Source organism: Phascolarctos cinereus, unplaced genomic scaffold, assembly GCF_003287225.1.
Source record: "Phascolarctos cinereus isolate Bilbo 61053 unplaced genomic scaffold, phaCin_HiC Scaffold_5;HRSCAF=322, whole genome shotgun sequence".
NCBI classification, from domain to species: domain Eukaryota; kingdom Metazoa; phylum Chordata; class Mammalia; order Diprotodontia; family Phascolarctidae; genus Phascolarctos; species Phascolarctos cinereus.
This window is the reverse complement of record NW_027555958.1, coordinates 108,006,591-108,032,735: the sequence shown is the minus strand read 5'-3', so window position 1 is coordinate 108,032,735 and position 26,145 is coordinate 108,006,591. Positions and strand designations below refer to the sequence as shown.

The 26,145-nt window shown below is 36.1% G+C and overlaps 1 protein-coding gene across 1 annotated transcript; it reads right to left on the bottom strand.

Moving 5' to 3' along the window:
- Positions 1–2,434: 2,434 nt before the first annotated feature.
- FBXO30 (F-box protein 30) lies at positions 2,435–25,596 on the bottom strand. Its single transcript, XM_020986553.2, has 3 exons — positions 25,440–25,596; positions 7,847–9,905; positions 2,435–4,757 (listed from the first exon to the last, which is right to left on the bottom strand). Exons 2-3 carry the CDS (start codon positions 9,890–9,892, stop codon positions 4,554–4,556), a joined length of 2,250 nt encoding a protein of 749 aa, XP_020842212.1. The 5' UTR covers positions 9,893–9,905; positions 25,440–25,596; the 3' UTR covers positions 2,435–4,553.
- Between the last annotated feature and the right edge of the window lie 549 nt (positions 25,597–26,145).

Below are 26,145 nucleotides of genomic sequence, written 5' to 3'. Positions count from 1 at the left end.
CAAAGGAAGAAACTTGTAACAGGAATAAACAAACTAAGATTCATGAGGCAGTCTTGGCCCATACAACATGAGGTCATACATACAAGTTTATAAAGTTTTTCACAACTACATGTAGGATATGTAATAAAGTGGCTGAAAAAAATCCACTAAATGCCCAACAGCTTATTAGATAGAATACATTACCGTTTCAGTAACCAGAATGTTACACTTACCATAAACCATCTTTTTTCTGACAGTAAAAAAGCAGTATGCTTTCTTAATTTTTCTTCCCTATCTACTGGTGCTAGAGACCAAATTGAAAGCAAAAACATACCATTTCCAACAATTTCCTCACATGTGTAACTCTTTCTCTCCAGTCTACCTGGGGACCGAGCCACAAGTCAGGTTGCACATTATTTCCAAATCTGTTCAACAACTCATATCCCAACCACCTCTGGGCACCTATTTTCACATCTATAAAACTGGAGTGTTGTGAAGAGTCTATATAAACTATTTGGAGCTTCTAAATACCTGGACGTCACTACTAGCAACTAAATGAATGGTGACTCAACAAAAGGAATTTATCTTTATCTAAATAATTTATTTTAAAAGAGTCAACTATTTTAAGTTTGTCTTTATAAAGCCTGCATTCATGTTTAAATCAGTTTGTAAACGTGTAAGATTGTAAGAAGCAACCATACCCATTACTAATTTGCACATGACAATTTTTCTAATATGCTAAAACATTTGTATTTGAGTAATGGTTAAAAAGTAAAACTAACTAGTTAATATTCCATTGTTTCCTAGGTCTAGATGAATGGTGAAAAGTAAAGATTATCTTCAAACAGCAGCATCCAAACACAAAGGTAGTCAGTGTTATACTTGAGAATTTCATACCACCAAGGCATTAGAGTTTTTATTCACTTAATTTTAGTCATGAATAATTCTATCATAGGGATAGAGAAACATGTAGTTTCATCTCTCTTTACTTCCATATATTTTATTTTCAATCACCAGATCCCTGTATGAAGTAAAATTGTAGGTAAACAATTTTAAATCCTTGAATTTTGAATTTCATAAAAGACTTTTCAGGTTAAAGGCCAGTCTAGATGAGACTGACTAATGAAATTATTCAGTTTCTTGCAAATAGTTTGTTTTGTATTCTCATACTGTGTTCAAACACATTTTGTGTTGTGTTTTGAAGAGATAGAAATCTTCATATAAGTGAAGTTCTTGACATCTGAAAATCAGTGACCTCTTCTGGTTTCGAATTTAAATAGTAGATTAAAACAGAAGAAAAATAGAACCAGCACAAGGCCCAAGATACAAAGAGTCTATCTTACTAAAGATGCCAAGTATCAATCTTTATAAAAGTCCCTCTCATCAAGTCTCTAGGTTAATAAGATACTGGGAATCTTTTCCTTCAACTTCCAACAGTCATTTTGCTCCTTTTTAGGGTTAATCCAATTTCTTGCTACCTTTTACAATTCTACTTATGTTAAAATCTTGAGAGGTGGAATTACCATACCAGGGACAAATAACATGTAAAATTTTAGTTGTAAAGTGAATGTTATATCAACATTCACATAGCATCAACAAATTAGAAAAATTATACAGCAATTTACTTTTTCCAAAGGAGACATTAATAAGTCAAGTACACACACAAATCAAAATTATCTCTTGATCTGAATTACGGAAATGATTCCATTTTAATTAAATAAGGCTATTAGCTACAAAAAATGCCCAGGAACATAATTCACTGTCACATAGACTTAAACCGCTGAGACAATTGCAAAATGTTGTCCTGTGCTATACTGTTATGATTTTCATAGCCTAATAAATCTCTAACATATTAACTTGTAATTATCTGTGCTAACAGAAAAAAAGCATTAGTGGTAATATTGCAAAATTGTGGATAGTCAGACTCAAATTTTTCACTGAATCTCTTAGGTAGGTAGCAAGATAAATGGTAATAGGAAGCAGTCTTTAAATAGAATGAACAAGCTGATAATGCTGAATTCAGACTTTACACCTCCCTTTTGATAAGCTTCCTTTTAAAACACTTCTTTTCAAATCCCAATCTCATGCCAAACAACAAAATACAAAGACAGGCATTCCAACAAACATCTTACAAGAAGTTTTTACATAGAATAAGGGTAGGTCCCTAATATCATCAGACAAAAGTTTGGAAAATAATCATGCTATCAGCTTTCTACCCTTTTCATGCCTAGGAACGATGAAGGGAAAAGGAAAATAAAAAAGGCTTTTGCACAGACCCGCATAGGAATCCTGGAAGAGTGAAAGTGGCCAATGAGTAAGCTGGGCAGCATGCAGATGATGTATACCAGAGATAGACAGTTAACAGTACTTGATGCTTAATTACGAAAAACTCCAAACTGCTTCAAATAAAACAAATCATATTGTTCGGGTTTTTGAAAAGTTATTGAGCCACATAAAGGGGAAACAAATATTAATTTTATTAGAATTTGAACAGGTAATATAACAACACCAAAGTATAACATGGAGCTATGGTGTATCACACAAACAAAAAAACGCTACTGGAGATACGTGACAACAGATATATAATGAAACAGAAAATGTACCTTGGGAATCTAAGTCAAAACAGGAGGTTTATGACCATAAGCTCAACAGTCTAAATTCGTACCATGACAAAATCAAAGGGAAATGAATGCTACTGTTATCTTGACTATATATACACTTTCTTTTCCATATCTGCAATATTTTATATAGCAGAATTTTATTATCTGTTATTTCCATTTCTGATTTCTCCCAAAAACTTAATATCTGCTTATACAAACTCAGCATCTCCCATATGACAAATCAGGTATAGGCACTGAGAAATGAGGGTAGTTATGCTACTTAAAATGACTAGCAAAGAAAGAGTTGATTGTTCTTCAGCTGTATGATATTTTCAACTGCAATAAGGGCCCAATTCAGCAAAAACAATTCTTAACTGTTGCAGAACTCCTTTCCGGTGGCCAAGGAATGCTTTGCCCAGCCTGATTGCCATACATGGAAATAAAGAACTTAGTAATAATATAGCACACTCAGGATCTGACACAGGAAAGGAGATGAAAAAAGACACATTAGTGTTTCAGAATTTATAGGTGTAAACATGGCCAATTACCACTACCACAAGGTACCAAGTGCCAAAAATTATTTGTGGCCCCCCCAAAATATTTAGAGTAAATGTATCACCATCTTCCCAGTTTAATATTCTCAAACGTTAATCCATTTATTCTCATGCTAAATAGTGGCATTAGTCATCAATCTCATCAGGTCAATAACAGTCCACAGAAAGCTGAAAACTATAATGAAATACTTCAAGTGTGATGTTCACGGCACATATTCCTACACTACTTGATTTCTATCCAAAAACATTATACTCATTTCCTGTTATGGAAGACTGTATGGAAACTATCTGATAGTGTTTTCAAAGGTGAGTGAAAATGGCTTAAGATGCATTTATGTAGTTAATGGGCTATCATCTTATGAAGACAATATACTGTTTACTGATATTTTAAGATGCCCCTTAGAATATACAGCGGCATTTTTTCACCAAAGTAAAAAAAGTAAGGCCTATAAAATGTGTATGAGTTAAGCCCTTCAAATATTTAAAATTTGTGCATCTGATATCCCTAATTCACAAACCTAAAATGAGGTATATGTTCCCCCCACCTTTCTTCGCTTGATCTTAGCCCAAATAGGCTGAGAAGCAATATACCCACTTCTCTTAAAACCCTATCAAACATCTAGCAAAATAATTAACGTCATGAACATCTGAGTTAAAGTAAATGCGTATGCAAAGATTTTTAAGCATTCATCTTTTATGATTTTACTTTAACTTGTTAACTATAACATATTTCCATGAAGTTTGGTGTTAGCTATACAAAAATAGGTAGAAATAGTTTTGCTTTCTGTGTGACTCTTACAAATACACAAAAGTAATTAACTACCTTTTGGGTATTTTAAAGAAACAATAAATGTTTCAATCACACTGCTTAACATCTTTCTAAACTATACATTCTAGGTCACCTATGTGTCAACAATTGTAAAAGGAAAGTACTAAGAACAAGAATGCCGCAGTTTTTATGGCAGTACTAAAATAGTTTAGTTATTTTAAAATCTAAAATATATATTGCAAACTTAACTGTTTCAGTTTTTGAATGCAAAGGGTTATACCTTGCAGAAAACAAGTACAAAATCATTTGGTCAGGATCTTGTTAGTATATTAAACTCAAAAAAATCTGTGATCTGAAATGTGCACACATTAAAAATACTAATTCTAAATATCTATTCAACAAAAATATGACCAACATAAGTTAGAAAAAACTATCCTGTCCAGCAAGTTTCAAAAGTTTCAAACATTAAGGCAAATTGTTTCTTCCAATTAAATTGTACTTATTTTATAAAAAATAAATGTCACTTCAAAACACTATATACATAGTGACAGAAGATTTTGCTAGACATTTGCTTTAGTACATTAATAAAGTGTCACATATTACACAGAGGTGATAGTAGGTATGATTGTGTGCAAAAGGAGTAACTATCATTTAAAGTACAGGTTTCAAGACTGAGCGCAGTGATCGTCCTTCTTTAGTGAGTTCCCGTGTTACACACATACATGGCAATGGAATAGCTTCTTCCCTTCTCTCTACAATATTGTAACTGCATTTCTTCAAGTGGTCGGCCATGCTAAGGATGTCAGCAAATTTCCACTCATTCACAGAACAAAATGCAGTACTGAATCGCCATACCTGAAAGAAAACTGGACTTCAGATTCAATTTGATTTATAAGGATTCATAATACATTTACCACCCTAACTACACACACTTCTACTTTGATGGAGAAATCATTAAAGACTTTGAAATTAATGACAGGCCCCCCCCCAAAAAAAAATAAGTTTGTCTTTTGGATTTAATTCACCCTTACTACTAATTTATAATCACTGCTATGTAACTCTCCTAGGATGCAAACTTTTTGACTGCAGTGGTTATGTCTTATATAAACTTTTTATCTCCCCAAGCAACTAAACACACTATCAATACTAACAAAACTAAGCACAAACTAGCTGCTTGATACATGTTTGTGCTATTAGATAATTCAGTAAGCTGTATCACTTCACAGCTAGAAATTAAGACCAGATAGCTTATACAAATGCCAAACCATGACAACAGGATTTCTCAGAAGAAGAAACCTGGGTTTGAATTCTGTCTGACACAATAACTGTATAACCCTGGGTATGGCACTTGGCCCACTCTTAGTCTATTTCATCATCTGTAAAAAGGTGATACTACCTGTAAGTATTTACCTCTTAAAGTGTTATAATGATCAAATGAGAATATACATAAAGGCCTTTGTCAACCTTAAAAAGTTCTGTATTATGTCATCAAGGTGGTTTTTCTTTTTAGCTATTTATTATACTATTATTTTCTTTCCAACTAGTATTACTTCTTTAAATATGCTCTGCCAACTTAGGCAAATTATCCAGGATTTTTCTAACCCTCATTACCTTATTAAGCATAAATTAATTTATCCTACACTGATGTCTCATCATAACCGTGATGTAAGCCTGAGCTCTCACATTATGGCAGCAAAGCTCTGGCATGTTCAAAACTGGAAAGTCTTCTAATTATGGCAATAACCTCTACATCTATTGACCAAGAAACTAAGCTAAAAGGAGCTCATCATTAAAAATTACTGCCAAATGATGAAGTGATTTGGCCACTGCAACTTATAAAATCATTTAAGGCATAAAAGGTTGTAATTTAAATGGGTAGAGCTCTCAAATGATGAAAACAGGGCTATTTCAAATACTTAAGAAAGCATGTGATACTCATATCATACCTGAAAATGTTAACCTATGAAGATATTTTCCTATACATGTATTTAGAACGAGAGGAAATAAAAAAATTACTATTCAATAATATACATGTGGCTATTCATACAAGTGTTGTGTTCCTAAAAAGCTGTGGGGGAAAAGTGATGTTTTATAAAATTAATTTCATACCAACACTCCCCTCATCTTCCATTATAAAACTAGACATATTTTTACACAAGAACACTAACTTGGTATCACTGTTGATTTGTTTCCCAACATGATACACAATGTGAGCAATATCAAAGTGTGTTGCTCCCCCATGCACTACCCCCATCTTCCTCAAATGTTCCTGCTTAAGTCAGGAGATCTAAATATTGTTCTCCTCTGACTGTTAGGTAATGACAGTATTTTCTTTTCCATGATTTCCATGATTACAGATTAAGATATATATCCAAGAGTTAGACATTTCAATTTACCATGTGTAGAGACAGTCCTGAGGCTGAACTAGACCCAATCATCCAATAGCTAAACAACATATGCTTGGTAAACAGCCAATACTATATCAAGTAGTGGCAGCTTTGTGGTAGTTCCCAAACTTACTACTATTTATCAAAAGTAGAATGGGGAAAGAATCATGATATTCGTTGGTGTTCTAGTAGTGTCTAGGGTCCCACCATCTTCTCTTGGAAAAGCAGATATTTTATTCTCTGTTGCCATCAATAATAGCAATTCCTTCTCTGCTTAAAGAAAACTAGGTATAGAGAATCCTCTGGGGATGTGACCATACTGCTATCCATGTTGCCACTTCCCAATAAGAGTTAGGGATATTCTAGGGCCTTTAGCATATGGAATTCTACTGATGACATTACTTCTATCTTCCCCAAACCAGCAAAAGGTATCCCATATTATCAAAGACTTCAACTATGACTTCTTGGGTAGCTATTTATCAGCTAACTGCAGAGGGTTCTATAGCAACAACCTCCTGCAGTAGATCCAATTTAGCTTGGCTAAATCATGAAAAAAATAAAGTATTACTGATTGCTACTAAGCAATGACAGAACTAGGAAGACCCAAGTCAAGGTTAGAGGTAAAAGAATGGACTAGAGCTGTAGGTGAAGCAATAAAAAATGGAACCATAAGCAAGGGAATTTCTGAAATAGTTTAAAAAGAGTCTTTCCTTCTACTATGGTCTCTTATTTATGACAAATGGATAAAAGCAAACATGCCTCTTGCATGTTCATTTCTTTTTTATATGCAATCAGGCACCTCAATCCCTACGTTGATATGAATTTTTTTAAATATTAAATTGGACTATGAACTTCCTATGAAAAGTAGAAAATGGTACCATTCTGATAATTTCTGCTTTACTTCCATATACTTAAGAGTAACAGAATTTATTAAAATTCCAAATGAAATCCCACTAATCCTTCAAGTTACAACCTTATCGCACTCTCATTTTAACCTTTCACACCAAATCTAAGTCTTAGCTGCCATGTACTTACAGGGCAACAACCTAACAGAGTCCCACCTTTCCTTCACTCCATCCCCAAATATACATTCTTATGGTAATTTAATTAGCAGGGATACCTCTAATTACTACATCTTAATTAACCCCTTGAAATTAACATATGGAAACCTACTTTATGTAGAAGAAAATTTTCACCTAGCCTAAAAAATACCAAATCATGTCTAAACTGAATTAAATGGAACCAAGGCTGGAGAGAGAATGAAAAAATTATATGGTCATAATCATTAAGTAGTTGTGACAAACCAATGAAGAGGTATGGAAGTGCTCACAGAAACATAAAGCACTTCTAAGAAATCTAATGTTAATCTGTTATTGCGGAAAATAACCACCTCCATAAATTCATTTTTTCTAATTGTCATATTTGTCATTTCAAAGAAATTCTCCTATCACTTTACCATTAGCAGATCTGAGGAGTAATGGTCATCCTGGATGAAAACATTCACTTTATTAAGGGTGAGGGTGGGGAAAAGAGTCAAACTTAATGAATAAAACTAACCTTTTCTCGTATCTGCCATGATGAATGTCCATCAGGGTATTTCCTTTTTTCCCACAACAGTATGACCATTCCACGGGACTGAAGCAGACTGCCACACACATCCCTCATTAGCCGTGATACACATGAAAACTGGCATAAACTAAAACCATCTAAGAATCCAGCAATATGTTGTAGGACCTCAAAAGGAAGACTACTTAGATGGTCACTATGTAAGCCAAGCAAGCAGTTTCTAGCAGGCTCTACTAATACTGTAGATACACATGGCTGAACCCCAAATGATCTCAAATGGCGATCATGTATAATCTTTGCCCCTTGTGTTGAAGGACAAAACCTACGTTGAGAATATGTACACCCATAATATGCTAAAGGACACCTCTGTTCCATCCAGCCATTAAGTCCAGCATGAATGTCACCGTGAACATTCTTAAAATGAGAAGAAAATTCTTTTCTTCTAAATAATTGTCCACAAACAAATGTAAACATTGAACGTTGTTTGATTTGGTATCTTGCCACACATTCCAATACTAAATCCAGTCCAAGTGTCTGAAAAGGACTTGGATTTGAGAGCTGTGGGTTGGCATGATCACAAGCTGAAGCAGAAGCTATTTCCCCAACCATTGTATTTGTGGCTAAAATTGCAGAAGGAAGTGAAAAAGTTTGAGTCCCAAAGTCAACATGACAGACATCAACAAAACGACTATCCGATATACCTCTTCCACCAGGAGAATCTCCTAGACAAAACAGCAAAGCAGCTGTGATTAGATCTATTCCCTGAAGGCCCATGGGGTCCTCAGTAACTTCCAAGTCTGCAGTATCTACTGCTTTATCTTCCTTTGCTTTGAACCAACAGGAACTAGAAAAGAATTTAAATGACTGGGGCCGAATTAAAGAAAGGACATCCACATTCCTCAATCCTTCTTGTTCTGCTTTATTTTCCAATATTTCCCTTCCATTGGAGTCATCTGGTAAGAGGATATGCTGAACTGTTCCATTTGGCAAAGTACTAGATTGTATTTCTTCTTCAAGTTGTGCTGCTACCGAAAGTGAATCAGTAGGCAATGCTCTGTCAGAAGGTACACAGTCACCATTTCTTAAATTACATAGATCTGATTCACTACTAAAATCCTCATTATGGTCCATCACTTCTGTATGCATATTATCCAAATGAAAGCCATTACAGAAAGCAGAAGTGCTGTCGAAACTATCGTTTATGTCACAGCAAAAATCATTTGAGCCATTTTGTTCAGACTGGGGATTCTGACCAGAGACGTTATGGTCAAAACCACCAACTGCTCCCATTTCATCTTCATCTGGATATTCAGAGTCTTTTGAGTTCTTAATCTTCAAGCTTTCTGTAGAATTTTGTTCTTCATCCATTTCACCTGGAGAAGCACATAGTCTTGTATTTAACATACTAATATCTCGTGTAGCAGTGTTCAGGATATCTAATGCAGCAGCCAAACTTCTAGTTGTTTCTACAGTAGCTTGGTAGAGTGCACCATAAGATTCTCCATCAACAGACACCAAACCATTAGTGTGTGGTACATCAGAGACACTTGATTTAACTGGAATTTGTTCTTTGGATTCTGATATTTTATCAGTTGTTTTTGACATCATAGTGGCAACTTTGAGAGATTCCAAGAGCATCCTTTGATCCTGAAGGGCCAATGCCATATCTAGTTGTTCCACTTCATCAACATCTCTGCTTAGATTTTCATATGATTTTCGGTCTGCATAACTAACTGGCCATCTATTCCACTCCATAGTACAGCACACCACACTCGCAGGACATATTTCGAGATGTTCAGCAATTTTACTTCGGGTAATTGTAAAAGGACACCCAAAATCACTATTTAAACAAGGCACTCGTTCAAGTGGACACAATACTCGATGTTCATCAGCTTTGCATGAGTGGAAAACTGCTCCGCAAACCAACGGACAGCCAATTAAATCACAGGAAATCCCAGTTTCTGGTCTCGCCATGCATCGTCTACTGACACAATTCACACAGTGCGAATGTTGCTTCTGCTGCTCCTCTTCCATCATGGCAAGTTGGGCTCTATTTGTAGAAATGAATCAAGAAGATAAAAAAATAAGTTAACTGGTCAGTTTGTGAATATTTTAAAAATTTTATGAAATAGTTTATAATGCAAATTACAAACATTTTTGGAGATGAAATACACTGGCATGTATGAAAAAAAAACACTATAAGGAAACATATGCCAGAAACAAATAATCAACACATCCAGGCCCTGATTAGAGCAAAAATGAATAGTGTGAACAATGAATCCCTGAAATGATCATGTTATTTAAATTTACACTGCATATTTCCATTGGGCTGGAATCAATATATCTTATAAAATTATAACAACAAATACAAATTCAAATACATGTAACCACTTCAGGGCTTTCATTAGTCATACTAATCAGGACCGAGACGTATTTTTTTAAATTTTTAAATTATTTTGACATCATAGTGGCAACTTTGAGAGATTCAACAATCACTTCCACAAGCTTTTGAGTTTTAAATTTTCTCTATCTTCCTCCCCTCCCCAAGACAGTGTGCAATCTGATATAGGCTCTACATATACATTCTTACTAAATATATTTTCTCATTAATCATGTTGTAAAGAAGAATCAGAACGAATGGGAGGAACCATAAGAAAGAAGAAACCAAAAACAGAGAGAGCAAATAGTATTCATCAATCTACATTCAGATTCCATAGTTCTTTCTCTGGATGTGAACAGTATTTTCCATCATGAGTCTTTTGGAGTTGCCTCAGATTAGATGTATTTTAAAAATTTTTTTAAATATGGGGCAGGTAGGTGGCACACTGGATAGAGTACCAGCCCTGAAGTCACGAGGACATGAGTTCAAATCCAGCCTCAGACCAAACACTGGACACTTACTAGCTGTGTGACCCTGTGCAAGTCACTTAACCCCAACTGCCTAAAAATTAAAAAATAAAAATAAAAAAATTTTAAATATGAGATTCTGAATCATAGTCTCAAAGTATATTAGAGATGGCAGACACCTTAAAGATTATTCATAGTTTAACTAGTTCAAAAATAATTGGTACTCTCATGCTGTCCTTATCTCTAAGGTATCTCACAACCAAGTCAATAGTTATTCTTCCCACTTAGCAGTCAGAACTCCACTACCTTGAGTACTGACATCAGTTAAGAGCTGGAGCTAAATTAATTTACTCTAAGGCAAGAATGCTGCTAACAATATACTTGCATAGGGGACAGCTAGGTGGCACAGTGGATAGAGCACCGGCCCTGAAGTTAGGAGCACCTGAGTTCAAATCCGGCCTCAGACCAAACACTTGACACTTACTAACTGTGTGACCCTAGGCAAGTCACTTAACCCCCAACTGCCTAAAAAAGAAAAAAATTGGAAAAAAAACCCCAATATACTTGCATTTTAAGAGTCGGGTAACCCAAATTTCAAGACATTTTTAAATAAAGGGGTCTTCTTGTGATCCTTCCCTATTCCTAGCTACCATTTTCCTTGTGCAGTGGTTCCAATAAAATGCATTCACAGAGTAGGGGTTCTTAACCTGAGGTCCATACAATTAAAAAAAAACTTGATAACTCTATTTTAATTTGGTTCCGTTGTTATTCCATGTATTTAACTGTAGTTAAAAACATCATAATATTATTTTGAGGTGGGGTCTCTAGGCTTCACCAGTCTGTCACAAAAAAGGTTTTTAAACAACAACAACAACAAAAAAAGGTTAAACCCCTGCCCTAGAGATTAGATTCTCTCTAGTCCTCTGACCCAACACATAACCACCTCTACAATGAGGCTAATTAAAACAAAATGTTATCGTTTAGGGGTTACAACAATGCCTGGAAGAAAATACATGGTTAACAAGTGCTTGCTGGACAGAAAGAACAGTACGGATATATCAGAAACCAAGAATTCTGAATCCCCAAATGAAACCGGTTTTCTCTAAACATAAAACTAAATCTAATCTGTAGCAGAAACATGGAATGAATAAATATGGAACACCAAAAATGATTTTTGAAACAACACTCTTTGTGAATGAAACGTAAATACAACCTAATTTACCAGCTCTACTAGACTATACAACTTGGTGTATACAACTTGCATGTAACTAAATACTTTCTATCTACTGAGCTTCAAAAACTATCTATAATCATTCCACCACATAAAAATAAAGTTTAGTAAAAAATAAAGAGATAACAATTTTATAATAATGACTATGGCTCTCAGTGGAGCCATATGCTAATTAAGACCATGTTAAGACCACATTGTCCAACTGACACTTAAAAGACTTGGTCATGGATCACTTGGACTGATCTTAAAGTTCTATTCTTTGAAGAGCTTTAATGCAAAATAACTAGGTTGTCTAGGGCAGGGGACAGAACACTGCACAAAACTTTATTTAAAAATGTGAAAACCATTCTTAGCTCTCAGGTGTACAAAAATATGTAGTGGGCTGGATTTGGCCCACGATCTATAGCTTGCCAACCCTCGACTAGGCTTTTGAAACTACCTCAGAAGTTTCCATTTTAGAATGTTCAAAGACTAAGTATCAACGTTCATGACAAAAATATTTAAGGGATCTACATAAAAACCTTAAAATATTATCATATTAAAGCATTTAAATGTGCTAAATATGAAATCCAGTGAAGATTATACCCTCTCCCCATATGTACCTTAACATGTATGTGATAGTATTGAGAGAATTTCTTATAAAATGATACATCTTTCTCTGGTTATTTTGCAACGAATGATTGATCACTCAGGGATACAATGAATGTTCATCCAGACATTCCTCAACTACTCTACTTGACACTAAACAGATCAAGAACTAAAAAATAAACAAGTCCTATGTCATAAATAAATAATAGAAGATAAAGTTAAAGAGTCAACATTTAAATCAAGATACCCTACCTTAAAAAGTCCTAATATAGTGGAAAGAACACTGAATTGAAGAGTCAGGTGACTTGGTTCTAATTTCATTTCTAACTAGCTAGCTATATGAACTCTGGCAAATTACTTTCTTCTCTAGATCTCCTTTACCTATTAAACTAGATGATCATAGCATTTAATGCTGAGAGTAACCTGTAAAAAACTAGTTCAAACATCTATTTTTACAAATGAAGAAACTGGGGTCAAGTGAAGAGACTTGACAAAACAAAGTCAAAATTTGCGGTTTGATTCTCTCATTTCAGATTCAGTGTTCTTTCTAATATATCAAACTGCTTCTCTAGTCTAGATCACATCTAAGTCCTTTCCAGCTTCCAAATTCTAAAATTCTGAGTAAATAAAACTGAACAGGAAAAAAATGAGATGAGAGTAGGAACTTAAAGATAAACTCTTTATAGTTAGCAAAATATTGGCCTCCTAATACTTATTCATTCACCATATGTTTATTCGAAATCTGGGGAACAAATGAGAATATAGTTATTGTTGTTCAGTTATTTCAATCCACTCTTTGTGACCCCACATGGGGTTTTCTTGGAAAAGATACTAGAGTGGTTTGCCAATTCCTTCTCCAGCTCATTTTACAAATGAGGAAACTGAGATGAATAGAGTTAAGCGACTTGCCCAGGGTCACACAGCTAGTAAGTGTATGAGGCCGCATTTGAACTCAGGAAGATGAGTCTTCCTGACTCCAGGTCCAGAGCATTCTATCCACTGTACCACTTGAGAATATATGCAAAAATGATTTATAAAACTTCATGATGATATACAAACATAAATTATTAATGTTCCTACTCTGTGCCTCTTGAGTCCTAGGATCACAAATGTGAAATTTCAGAAATCTTACACGTGAGCAGTGTGTAATTTTTTCTATAACTAGTAATAAAATATAATAAATCACAATTAAATAATAAATTACACTGCAGCAGCAACTGTAAGCACTCTCGAGCTTCTGGACTTCTAGGTGGCTCAGTGGACAGAGGACTGAGCCTGGAGTCAGGAAGGCTTAACAACACAGTGTCTGGAACATAGAATGAAGTTAAGAAATGTTTGTTCCCTTCTTGTTCCTTCTCCCTCCCCTTTCTGATCTTGGTGTACATAAAACATACAATTCTCCCAAGTCTCTGTTATTAAAGACCATTTCAGTTATTGGCAGCAAGCTGAAACTATTCAGATCAATCCATTTTTGCAAAAACTCTCAATGATATTCTTATAATTGTTTACCAAGCACTTAATTCATCTCTTTTGAGCCTAAAAACAATCTTGTGATATAAATATAAGTATTATTATCCTTTTTTTAATTCTGCAGAAACTATGGCTCAGAGAGATAAAGTTATCTGCCTTGGGTCACACTACTAGTAAGTGTCAGAACAGGATTTGAACTCAGGTATTGCTTAAAGTACCTTCAAAAGCACTAACCTAATTATCAGTCAATATTAGATTTTTCTCATGAAAAATTTTTCAGCTAACATAACTTCAGCTAATACAGTTTTGCTTGGTTCAATAGTACAATTCTCAGATGATATTTATGGTATTCAATGGTGCCAGGAAAATGACAGAGCTTAAATTTAACATTAAAGTAATTTTAAAGGACTGAATAAGTGAATGGCAGGGGGCAGAATATGTAAACACAATCTTGTTAATAAGCATAGTAAGCTAGGAAGTTAAGTAATTTTATGTAAATTATAACTATATATTTTGAAATTTTTCAAAGATAAAAAAAGTATAATGATGAGATTGCTCAGTTAAAGATTATTAAAAAGCTAACAGATTAATAGCCAATCATTAAGTTTTAAGAAGATAGTTAAATTAAAACTTCAGTGGAAAAGAAAGGAAGAAAAGAAAAAAACTACATGATGACACCAAGAAAACAGCTGTAAGTGTTCTTGTTTTAAAATGTCAACAAGGCTGAGTTCATCTGACATGCTGAAGTTTTATAAGCTTGACTGTTACTAAGAGAGAAACCTAAAAATACATTCAGTTCCAAAGAGGTGACCATTACTCCTAGAATTTGTAGGGACATTTGATGTTATTGTACACACTTGTCAGCTGACCAAGCTAGCCAGAACACAACATAACAACTTAACAAAATTCAAAAGCTTTAATATTAGTAGTTATTCCAAACAACCCTGTGCCTTACATCTGTTATAAGAAGTTTGTTTTCAAAAATAATGGGCAAGTGAACAGATCTCAAACTTCAACAAATCAAAATTCTAGTACCATTTAATTCCTCCTTTGAAATACTAAAGACACAGAGAAGTAATAATTACTGTGCACATACATAGTAAATAATTGACAATATTAATTATTTCTTTACTTTAGTATAAAAGTTTACCTATAAATAACAAGAAGTTAAGTTGTGATATATTCACTAATTATCCAATTTTGAGATTGCAAGGAAACTCCACAACCTTCCTCTGTAGTCTGTCTCAATGTTTAATTACCCTTACGGTAGAAAATATTTATTTGGATACAGCACTGGATATGGAATTAGAAAGACCTTAAATTACATACAGCCTCAGACACTTTATTAGCTGTGTGACCCTGGGCACATCACTTAACCTCAGTCTCCTCATTTGTAAAATGAGACAAATAACAGCACCCACCTCTCCCCAGGGTTGTTGGAGAAGATCAAATAAGAAAATAACTGTAAAGTGCTTTGCAAATCTTAAAGCAGTTGCTATTAATCAATCATACAAATACTATAAAACAATTTAAAATAATGTTTGTGTACAGTACCTAAGTACTATATAAGTGTACACACATATAAGTATGTGTGTGTGTGTGTGTGTGTGTGTGTATATATATATATATATATATATATATATATATATTTTATATATGAGTATCTAAGAACCTAAAACATTCAAGAAACTGAAGTCTCCTAGTTCCCAGGAAAGTTAAACATAAGAGATAGCAAGTTTTGACTGCATTTGACAATTAAAAATACTAAGGAAGAACGCAAAAAAAAAAGACAGAAAATACCTGCCTACAAACAGAAAAACTGGACTCTAGCCTTCCAAACCCCATCACTGATCCATTCTCCCTTTAGGCAAGACTGATACTATCAAATTAACATATATTTCTAATAAAATATAAACTGTACAACAGCTTGCAAGTCACGTAGAACAAGATTAAAGGCCAATCACTCATTTAACAAATAGTGAGCACACAAACTAAAATAGAGGCTCCCTTCTTCTTAACAAAAATTCATCAATATCAACCTTAAAATTCCTAGTTACTCCTTGGGCTACTATACTATACTAAGTTGATCCCTGAACATTTTTTAGAGCAAAACACACCTATATCAAGGCTTTAAAACATAAGTTTCAATCCACTTCTGGAAAAGCAAAATAGCCTACAAATTAATACTGTGTCTGAAAATCACTGCAGAAAACAGTTCTGAGGTAAGACACTCTGAGAATCCTATGACCTTCTCATTTTTACCCTTTAACACTGGCACCATTATATTCAGACATAAAGATCCACCAAAACTTAACAAGCTATCACTAATTAAAAGTATATGGAAAGAGAAAAATCTGTAACAAGTGACATTAACAAAAATCTGCCCTGTACATGTCACATCCGAGTTATTTCAGTCATGTCCGACTCCTTGTGACACCATTTTGGAGTCTTCTTGGCAGAGATACTGGAGTTGTTTGCCATCTCCTTCTCTAGCTCATTTTACAAATGAGGAAAATGAGGCAAACAGGGTTAAGTGACTTGCCCAGGGTCACACAACTAGTAAGTGTCTGAGGCCAGATATTAACTCAGGAAGATGAGTCTTCCTGACTCAAGGCATGGCACTCTATCTACTGTGCCACCTAGCTACCCAAAAATTTGCCCTACATGCTACCAAAAGTTACTTTAAACATTTAAAGGGAAAAAGGTACAAGGAGCAAGATGGAAATTATATAGCACCAAATATGAAATAAGGCACCATTTTTCTGTTTCAGTGTCATGAAAACAATATACTCTGGAAAACTGATGCTACTTTGAAATTAATTCTTCTTACATTAGATTCATAAATCTGATTGAATAAAAGACATAAGACTTTTTGCCCACTTAACTCTGAAGTGAACCTAGAAAAAGTAAAGGAAAAGACATTTTCAATTCTAGCTTTTCACTGTTGCAAATATCTCACAAAGATTATAAACAACCAATTATAAACACGTAATTACAGTATATAGTACTCATGCTAACTTAAAATTCCAGACACTTTCAGATGGCGAGCCACCTCTTGAAATCCAGATGCAAATTCTCTTCAAGATTTGGCATCATCATTACTGAAAAAACATTTCTATCTAAGGAAACATTAAGGGAAATCTGTCATACATTCTTAGTTCCTGCTATTCTTTCAAAGAGAAATACACACTGTATTCGAAGTCTATCTTGGCAGTACATTAGGAGCTGCTACAGATGACAAATTTATGTAAGCTGTTCAACCACAGAAACACATTACTTTAAGCAGTCACTGAAATCAAGTAAACTACAGTGAAATCTCAGTGAAGCAATTTTTACTACCGTTTTGCCTTGTAAAACAATCATTGAAATTATGAAATGCATAGTCAAACAATGATCATTTCGGGTCATCACCTCAGGACTCCAACCTAGGTCCCTCAGTACTGAACAAAATTTTATCAACAGAAAGCCCAACAGTATCTATTGATTACTTTTAGATAATACTTTTAGATAGTAATCTATCAGTAATGTTCATTTCTAGTAAATATTATGTTCTTTTAAGAGAAATTCTAACAAATAGCAACAAAATCAGATTCAGAAAACACTAGCGTATTTTAACCTCAGTTAAAGAGCTACTTCAAATTATTCATTTTACTCATTAGAAAACAAGATTCAAAGGTTATATAATTCCTTAATGGCACACAGTGGCAGATCCAGGTCTAGAACCAGACTCCTTAACTACTCCAGTGCTCTTTCCAATACACCACTATATTTCAGTGTCACTAAATATAAATGCAATATGAGATTTTTAAAAAGCTACTATGAAAAACAAGAATTCCAATAGATTGGGGGAGAGGAGGAAGGAAAATAGGCAAAAGAACTTAGGAAGAGAGGCAATCTTACGTAGTGGAAAGACCATTCAAATTGCAGTCATAAAGTCCCAACCCAAGACTCTAAAGAGCTGGAAAGGAACTGAGATCATCTAGTCTAGGAGAGTTCTTCACCTTGAGTCTAATTATGTTTTTTAATATTTTAATAACTAAATTCCAACAAGATTGAGTTCCTTGTAATTTATTTTATTCTATGCATTTAAAAACTATTTTTTGTTTCTCACTTTTTTCTTTTTTTTGGTGATATGGTTCATATGGAAATAGATTTTGCATAATTTCACAGGTATAATGATTATCATCACATTAAATGGGGGAAGGGTTAGAGGAACAGAGAAAATATGGAATTCAAAATTTAAAAAAAACAGTTAAAATTACATAAATAATATATGTCTATTTGCCTGTGACCTCAGGATCTTCTGGAAGAAGCTAGCATTTTTTTTCCATTGGGATAAAAACAATTACATAAAGCATTTATTAAGTGTGTACTATGCTATTAAGTTTTAAAAACATTATTCTGAGAAGGGTTTCACCTGACTGCCTTCACTCTGATATAAAAAAATTAAGAACCCCTGGTGACTTAGTCCAAGTTACAAAGCTTATTACTAGAATTCAGATCTCCCAACTGTTTGTCCAGTGGTGTTTTCCCTACATCAAAACTGTAAAATATAAAAAAAAAAATACCTTCCACAAAAATAACCTGCCAGAAGTTTCTCTAGGAACTCCAATGATTCACTTTTAAAAGACTCTGGGTACAAACAATATTTAAAATTTTATCTTTAATGCTGAGAATCCTATGAAGTTGTATATAACATTCACTTAATCTCTTTAATAAGATTTCATAGTCTAATGATCTGGTTCACATGTTAAATTAGGAATTTTTAATTTTTAACTTTTTTAAATTTTAAATTCTTAAAATTTTTAATCTTTTTCATGTGATAAACTTTTACCCCTTTGGCAGTCTGACTTAAGGAACTCTTCCAAGAATGTTTTTAAATCCATAAAATATACAGGATTTTAAAGGAAACCAATAATACTTCAATAGTTATCAAAATAGCAATTTCTAAGTTCATAGACACCCTCCTCCCAACCCTCCCCCACCAAAGTCTGTAGACTTCATTTAGCTTAAGAACTCCTGCCTTGGAGAACAGTCTATAACCTCCTTCAGAGGAGAGACTTTCATTTTAGCCTTTGTATGTTCAATGCCTGGTACTCAATGGGTGCCTGTTGACTGATAACGGTATATAGTAACATACAAAAGAAATAAAAACAAGGTAACTTTAAACAAGGTAATTTCTTTCTTTCTTTTTTTTTTTTTTTTTTGCTTCTTGCTAGGCAATGGGGTTAAGTAACTTGTCCAGCCAGGGTCACACAGCTAGTAAATGTTATATGTCTGAGGCCGCATTTGAACTCAGGTCCTCCTGACTCCAGGCAGGGCCAGTGCTCTATCCACTGTGCCACCTAGCTGCCACCTTGCTGCCCCCTAAAATAAGGTAATTTCAAGGAGTGGAAGAAGCATTATCAACTACAGGAGGAGATCAGCAAAGACTTCACTTACAAAGTGTACTTAGGTTGTGTTTTTTGAAGGAAGTAAGAATTCTAAGCAATAAAAGAGGGGAAAGAATGCATTCCAGCCACAGGCGACAATCTATGTGAAGTTAGACACAGGAGACAGAATGCCTTGTGTAAAAAATGGCAAGACAACCAGTTTGTCTAGAGAGAAGAAGTGCATGTAAATTCAGGAGTTTTAGACATAAGTGAATGTGAGAAGTTCTTGGGGCCATCTGGTTTCAAAGGTCTAACAGGCAGTTGGTGATGAAGGACTGAATCTTAGGAGAGAAACTACAGCTGGATATATAGACATGTGAGTCATCTGCACAGAGATAAACTCATAGGAACTGATGAGGGCAGCATGAAAGAGTGTAGAGAGAAGACAGTTCAGGACCAAGCATTGGAGGAACACCCACAGTCAGAAGGTTAAATATGAATGATGTTAAGTTTTAGATAATAATAATAATACTAGCTTTAATAGATTTAAACTCAGGTCTTCCTCACTGCAGGCCTAGCTGCCCTCAGAACACACAGTTCAAAATTATGTGGGAATAAATCTCAGGAACCAGTAGAGGACTAGATATACAGATGTGAAAGAATATATAATGTGCATATATACAGAAGAAAAAAGAAAAGAAGGCCCAGGAAAGAGCTTAAGGTACTTCCCAAATAGAGAATAGGAAGATAGGCTATACAGAGAAGGAAGTGTCAAAGACATGTATTACTTCCATTTCACTACCCACACTCTAACCTTTTGTAGTCTGACTTACATCCTACACCATTCTATTGAATTTACTCCAGATTCTAGTGCTAGTTCCATGAATATTGAGCCACCAACTTGTTCTTAACCTCCAAGTCTCAGTTTGCTTATCTGTAAAATAAAGGGGTTGAATTAGGTGATTCTGACTATATATAAAGTTTCTTTCCCTTCTAACAGCTCTAATTTTACTGGGCAGGGAAAGAGTGATGAAGGGAAGGATTAAGTCTAAAAATCAAGGGCTGCACGGAATTAAGAAGTTTTAATGTTGTCTGGAGTACACAGAGTGCCTCTTTCTGTAGGTATCAAGTTCCTCATGTGGCCCAAGGATTAGGAGCTAGGAAAAGCAAGGTGAAGTGTCAGATTCAAGAAAAAAAAAAGTTGTGTGTTTGGGAAAAGAGAGGATATAAGGACAGCAAAAAGTGAATAAAGGCAGGATAATCACTCTCCAACTGCATCCAATAGGAGATGATACTTCACTAAAAGGACATCCACTCTTATAAAGGCCAACTTATTGTTAAAATGGGCGTGGGGGTGGGAGGAGAACTTCATCTTTGCCACAGGCATCCTATTATACTACAGCAAGTATTCACCTACATTTTCCACCTTAGATAAATAAATGTCTTCATTACAAAAATTATAAACGGAATGACTAAAAAGATAATGTAAATCCATTATAATAAATTTCAAAATAAAATTTTGTGAATTCCTGTAAGCTGTTCTACAAATCCATAATGCTTTCACATTGTCTTGGTTATTACGTTACTAATAAAAGTGGAATTCTAGATTGTAAGCTCCTAGAGGGTAAGGAACATTTATTTCTATCTTCCCTCCAACACTGCATGGGGAGGCAATAGGAGAAGCACTTAATAAATGTTCATAGGATCACAGATTTAGAAGCTGAAACTCTGCATTCAACAGACAAAATAATTAAAGAAAATATTATTGCTACAATGATAAGCTGATTATAAGATTATAAATCTGCAAGCTTGTCTGACCCCAATGACAATAACACAGGCAAGACTGCAATTTCAAACCCTATAATGAACAGCTGTTTACAAACTCCCTGAGATCACAGTCATTTTCTTTCTATGTACCACAGACATTAAGGCATGATACACAGGACATGAAGTTGTTGAAGAAACAGTTAATGAACTTAATTCTAAGAACCCATTCTGCAACTTAATCCGCAGCCAGATCGCTTGAAAATGTGTGATTTTAGTCACAAATGGGACTGAACACACTTATACAAAGAAATTTCAAAAAAACGATCAAAAATCTAAAAGCATATTATCAGTAGAAAAGTTTAAGATGCAGCAAATCATGGCTTTGTGAATTGCAACAGAATAACCTAATTATGTAAAAGATATTCAAAAGCTTCTTCCCTCCTATAATTATGATATATTCCTTACATTTAACTTCCATAATCAATTATGGTGATCAGTAGATTATTCTATACCTGCAAACCAATAAAGTTACAACTACTTGTAATTTTCTCAATTAGGAGTAAAGTATATTATTGTAGATTCATTAGGATCACAGATTTAGAGCTGGAATGAAACTTAGAGGCCCATCAAAAGCCCAACCTCCTTATCTGACAAATGAAGAAACTGAAACTCAAAGAAGTTAAAGCAACTTGCCCAACATCACAGAGATATAAGTGGCAAGATCAGAATTTGAACCCAGGCCCTCCAACTCCAAATCTAACACACTGTCATTTCCTCCGAAAAAGAGTGAGAAAGCAGTGGATATAAGTGAAGCCTCAGGGTCACAACAACGGCTTCAAACTCAGCTCTAACACATACTGGCTTGACTTCAGGCAAGTCACTTAATCTCTTGGTGCCTCCCGTCAACTTTCAAACTATAAATTGCTCAACTGATGATTTTAATTGGTAGAAAGCATTCCTTAATGGAAGTTCCCTAAACCAACTAAATCACAAATCTGGACTCAAAACAATTTTCAGTAAGAAATAGGAGAAAGCTTCTAATCAGCTGTTAAAATAGAAATAGCTAACAAAAGGTAGGGTCATTAAAATATATCAATTGTTTTGAATACCAGGAGGTGTTATTCAAAGAACAAAATGAGTGATAAAACAGAAGTCAACTCACAATAAAGTTTTCTAAAGAGCAGTACAACAATTTACACAAATTTAAATGTAAAACTAGGAAGGAATAGGACTACTTAAAGCAATCCTATTATAAAGCAAATAATCAACTTTTAATTTATCCTTCCATAAAAAGTCCAAATTTTTATATCAGTTACTTAAGAAGAAAATGCCTGGAGCAGTAGAATTTGGATTTGGAATAAGAGTATAAGTGAATTCTAATCAATGTTCTGTCACTTACTACCTCTTATGACTTTGGGCCAGTCATTTAACCATTCTGGGCCTCAGTTTTTCATCCATAAAGATGATGGAGTTTGACAGAATGAGAATCAACGATACTATGATATACACCTGGTAGGTATGCTTTTATCTTAAAACTCATAATAAAAATCTACTTCTAGTTCATAATATGATCTAACAACTTCATCTGATTTTTTTCCAAACTTACTTCAAAACTACATAATACTTTATGCATAGCAAGCTTAATACAAAAGTTTTGTTTTTGAGGAAGTTGACACAAAGTAGTAATGTTAGACTTGTTGGGAAGTCCAAAATTCTTACACATAGCCTAAAGGAAACTTTCTGTACCTCACCCCCAAAGCCATTCCATATTGCCCTCAGGCAGCTCTTAACCCCACAGTGCCTCCCAGACTTTTAGAAGTGTTAGGTGGAGAGAGCTTCCACATAGAAGTTCCTAAAGTCAATGAAAACTCTGATCTGGTTTGGAAAAAAAAAAAAGTACTTATCACACAGGCTGCTGAGAGGGTCAACTGAGGTAACACACTTCAAACACCTTGCAAATTTTAGAATTTTATATTACTACTAGCCATTATTATTCGTAAAACACTGCCTATTTAATTAAATAAATGCAAGCACTGAAATAGAAAGTCAGTGCACTCTAGGAGCTTATTAGTACTTAAATAAGGCAATATAAGTACCCCCTGAGTCAATACAAACATGCAAAATAAATACACAGTAAATTGGGGGGGCTGGGAGATTTCTGATCCCCAATAACAGGGAATCAGGAAAGACTTTCTCTAGAAAGTGACAAGAGAGCTGAACCTTGAAGAAAGCTAGCAGGTATGGAAGCCAAGAGGACAGACTATGGGCATGAAGCTTAAGAGGAGTTAAAGTGAGGCAACTTAAAAAGTCAAGAGAAGCATTACAAAAAACAAACACCTCCGGAAAAAGGAGAGCCACGGTGCTGTACTTACATACATAACAACAACTTGTAGTGAACGAAGTTAAGTACTGCTGAAGAAAATCATCATAGTTTATAAGCAAAATGCAAGTATCCAAATAAATCAGAAATCCCAAACGCTGTAGATCAGGTGGAAAGAATAACTGACACAAAGAATAGATTTTCACTGCTTCAAGTAACCACATTAGAACCAATACTTTCTGGGAGGAAAAAAACTAACAAAACATTCAATGGTCACCAAGTAAATTCCTGTTCTAAACATTAAGAAACAGTGACTAAGCTTTAAAGTGACTCAGCTAAAATAACGTTGAATATTCACCACCCTCCTTTTACAAATTCAAATTTTTTACAACTTAACCACTAACTTGTTGATTTTTATTTTTGCAGTGTCATTAACCGTGCAGAGTCATTAATTACTATCCTAGAAAATTAAAAGTGAGAAAAGATCCACGCTCATTTTAAGATAGATTCCTAACCTGTATTTCTGAAAGCTGACTGCATCTTTAAAGGGGGGGTTATCTAAAGTTGAAAAAAGTTGAAAAAATACAAAGTTGAAAAAAAGTTTTGGTTCTAATCTATGCAATTATAAAGATACTGTAGTAGCCAGAGATATTCCTAATATAAATGCCCATAAACAACTTCATTTTCAACATCTGGGACTGTATGGACATAAGAGATCAATCCCTCTCAAGTATCGACTTTGGGATGTTTTAAAATAGCACATTCTAACTATGTAAAAAGCTTACATAAAAAGCTTCATTACAAACACATTTAATATAAGAACTAAGAAGCATGGTAGAAAAAACATTCTAGCTGGCATACTCGCTGTCCCATGTGTATACATTCACACAAAGAAGGATGGATGCCTTTTAACTCCACTCAAGTAGTCAGTTCTCAAAGTAATAAAGTGAATACGAAAACCGGTGCAGAAAGCAAAAAAGCAAAGTACAGAGAAGAAAAAGTCATGCCCTTTTCTGGGTCAGAAGAATCTCTCGATATCAGACTGAACCAATGAACCAGAGTCCTTCACTACCACCGGTGGAAACAAAGTTACCCATTTTTTTCCTTGAGCAGAAGAGCAGGTTAAGTGATGCCCTACAACCCTGAGCTCTCTCCTTCACCCAAGTATCTTCAAAGGAACGAAAAGCCTAATCCTAGAGCTTGTTACAATATACTTGACCCCCGCCAAAAAAAGTCAGTGCGTGTGTTGGGGGGAGGGGGAGGGGGAGGGTTAGTCTCCCGGGGTTCGGGTCGCCATTTGGTGCCTGAGTCAGCGTCCAGAACAGCTGGTGCAGCGAGCGGCGATCAGTTCAAAGCGTGAAAGATGGAAAAGACAGCTTTCCCCGGGAGGGCCCAGAAGCAGGGGGTCCCGTGGATGCCACTCCCACCCCACCCCCACATACACAGGTATATACAAATACACGCGTTCGTTGGAGAGCCCCCCGCCGAGCCCCGCAGGGAGGTGCCGGCCAAAGGGGGAGCGGGCCGGCCGGTGTTTACATCGCTGATTTGGGCTGGGGCCGAGTGAGCGCCCGGGAGGCGGCACTCACGCGCACACTCACACATCCCAGGAGTCCCGACAGCCGGGGTGGGTAACACACACGCACCTCGCGTCCAGGGGGTGGGACACACACAGCTCGACCCAAACAGCCCAGTAGTTCCGGCAGTCGGGGTGGGTGGCTGATAGAAGGACAGACAGACAGACAGAGGCACACACGCCCCGGAACGGAGAGCACCGAAGGCCGGCTTCTCCTTTGTCCGGCGGGCACCGAAAGCCCGGCTCCCTTCCGGACCTTGACCGGCACTGACCTCGGTCACCATCAGTCCCCAGCACCCTCCCCCGGCCCGGCAGACCTTGCTTTTTCCCTTCTCCCCGGGGCCTGCGGTGGCCTCCCCGGCTCCCGCCCAACACGGGCCGGCCCTCCCCTCACGCCCCCCTCGGTAACTCACCGTCGGGCGCTGCCTCGGCTGTGGGCCCCGCGCCCCTCTGCCTCGGCCCGCTCGCCCCTGCCTGCCCCAGCCGAGGTGCCCCGGCTCCGCCGGCGCCCGCACACACCCCTCCTCCTCTTCCTTCCCTCACTCACTCAGTCCCTCAGAAACCACGGCCGCCACCGCCTCCGCCTCCCTTTCTCTCCGCCTCCTCCCCCGCCTCCTTCCCCTCCCCTTATCTCTCCTCCCACTGGCCGCTGGGGAGGTGGCTACGGCGCCAAACTCAGTCGGAGACGCGCACGCGCGCACGCACGCACGCCCTCTGACTCCATCACGTAAGGAGGCAGGGGAGGGGGAGAAGGAGCCGGAGCTCGGGCGCGCGCTCTCAGAGGCTGCTGCTTCGCCTAGGGTGGGTTTCCCAGGTTGCAAACCTAAAAGCAGTCAACATACAGTTAAGTGCCAGCATTATCAATATACTACCGTGAAAATCCCTTCATATCTCATTTCTAAGCCATGGTCAGTAAATAGTGGTGGCAGGAGCATGAGATCTGTAGTCACAGGCCCTGAGTGCTAATTCACAAAACCCCATTCCCCATTTTGATATACTTCTAAGAAATGGCAAGATGACAATTTACGTGGCTTTAGGCAGGTCCCTTTTTGCCATTTGCTACTTAGATGAGACACTTGCCATTTGGAGACTTGTGGCGTTAGAAGGGTTGAGACTATG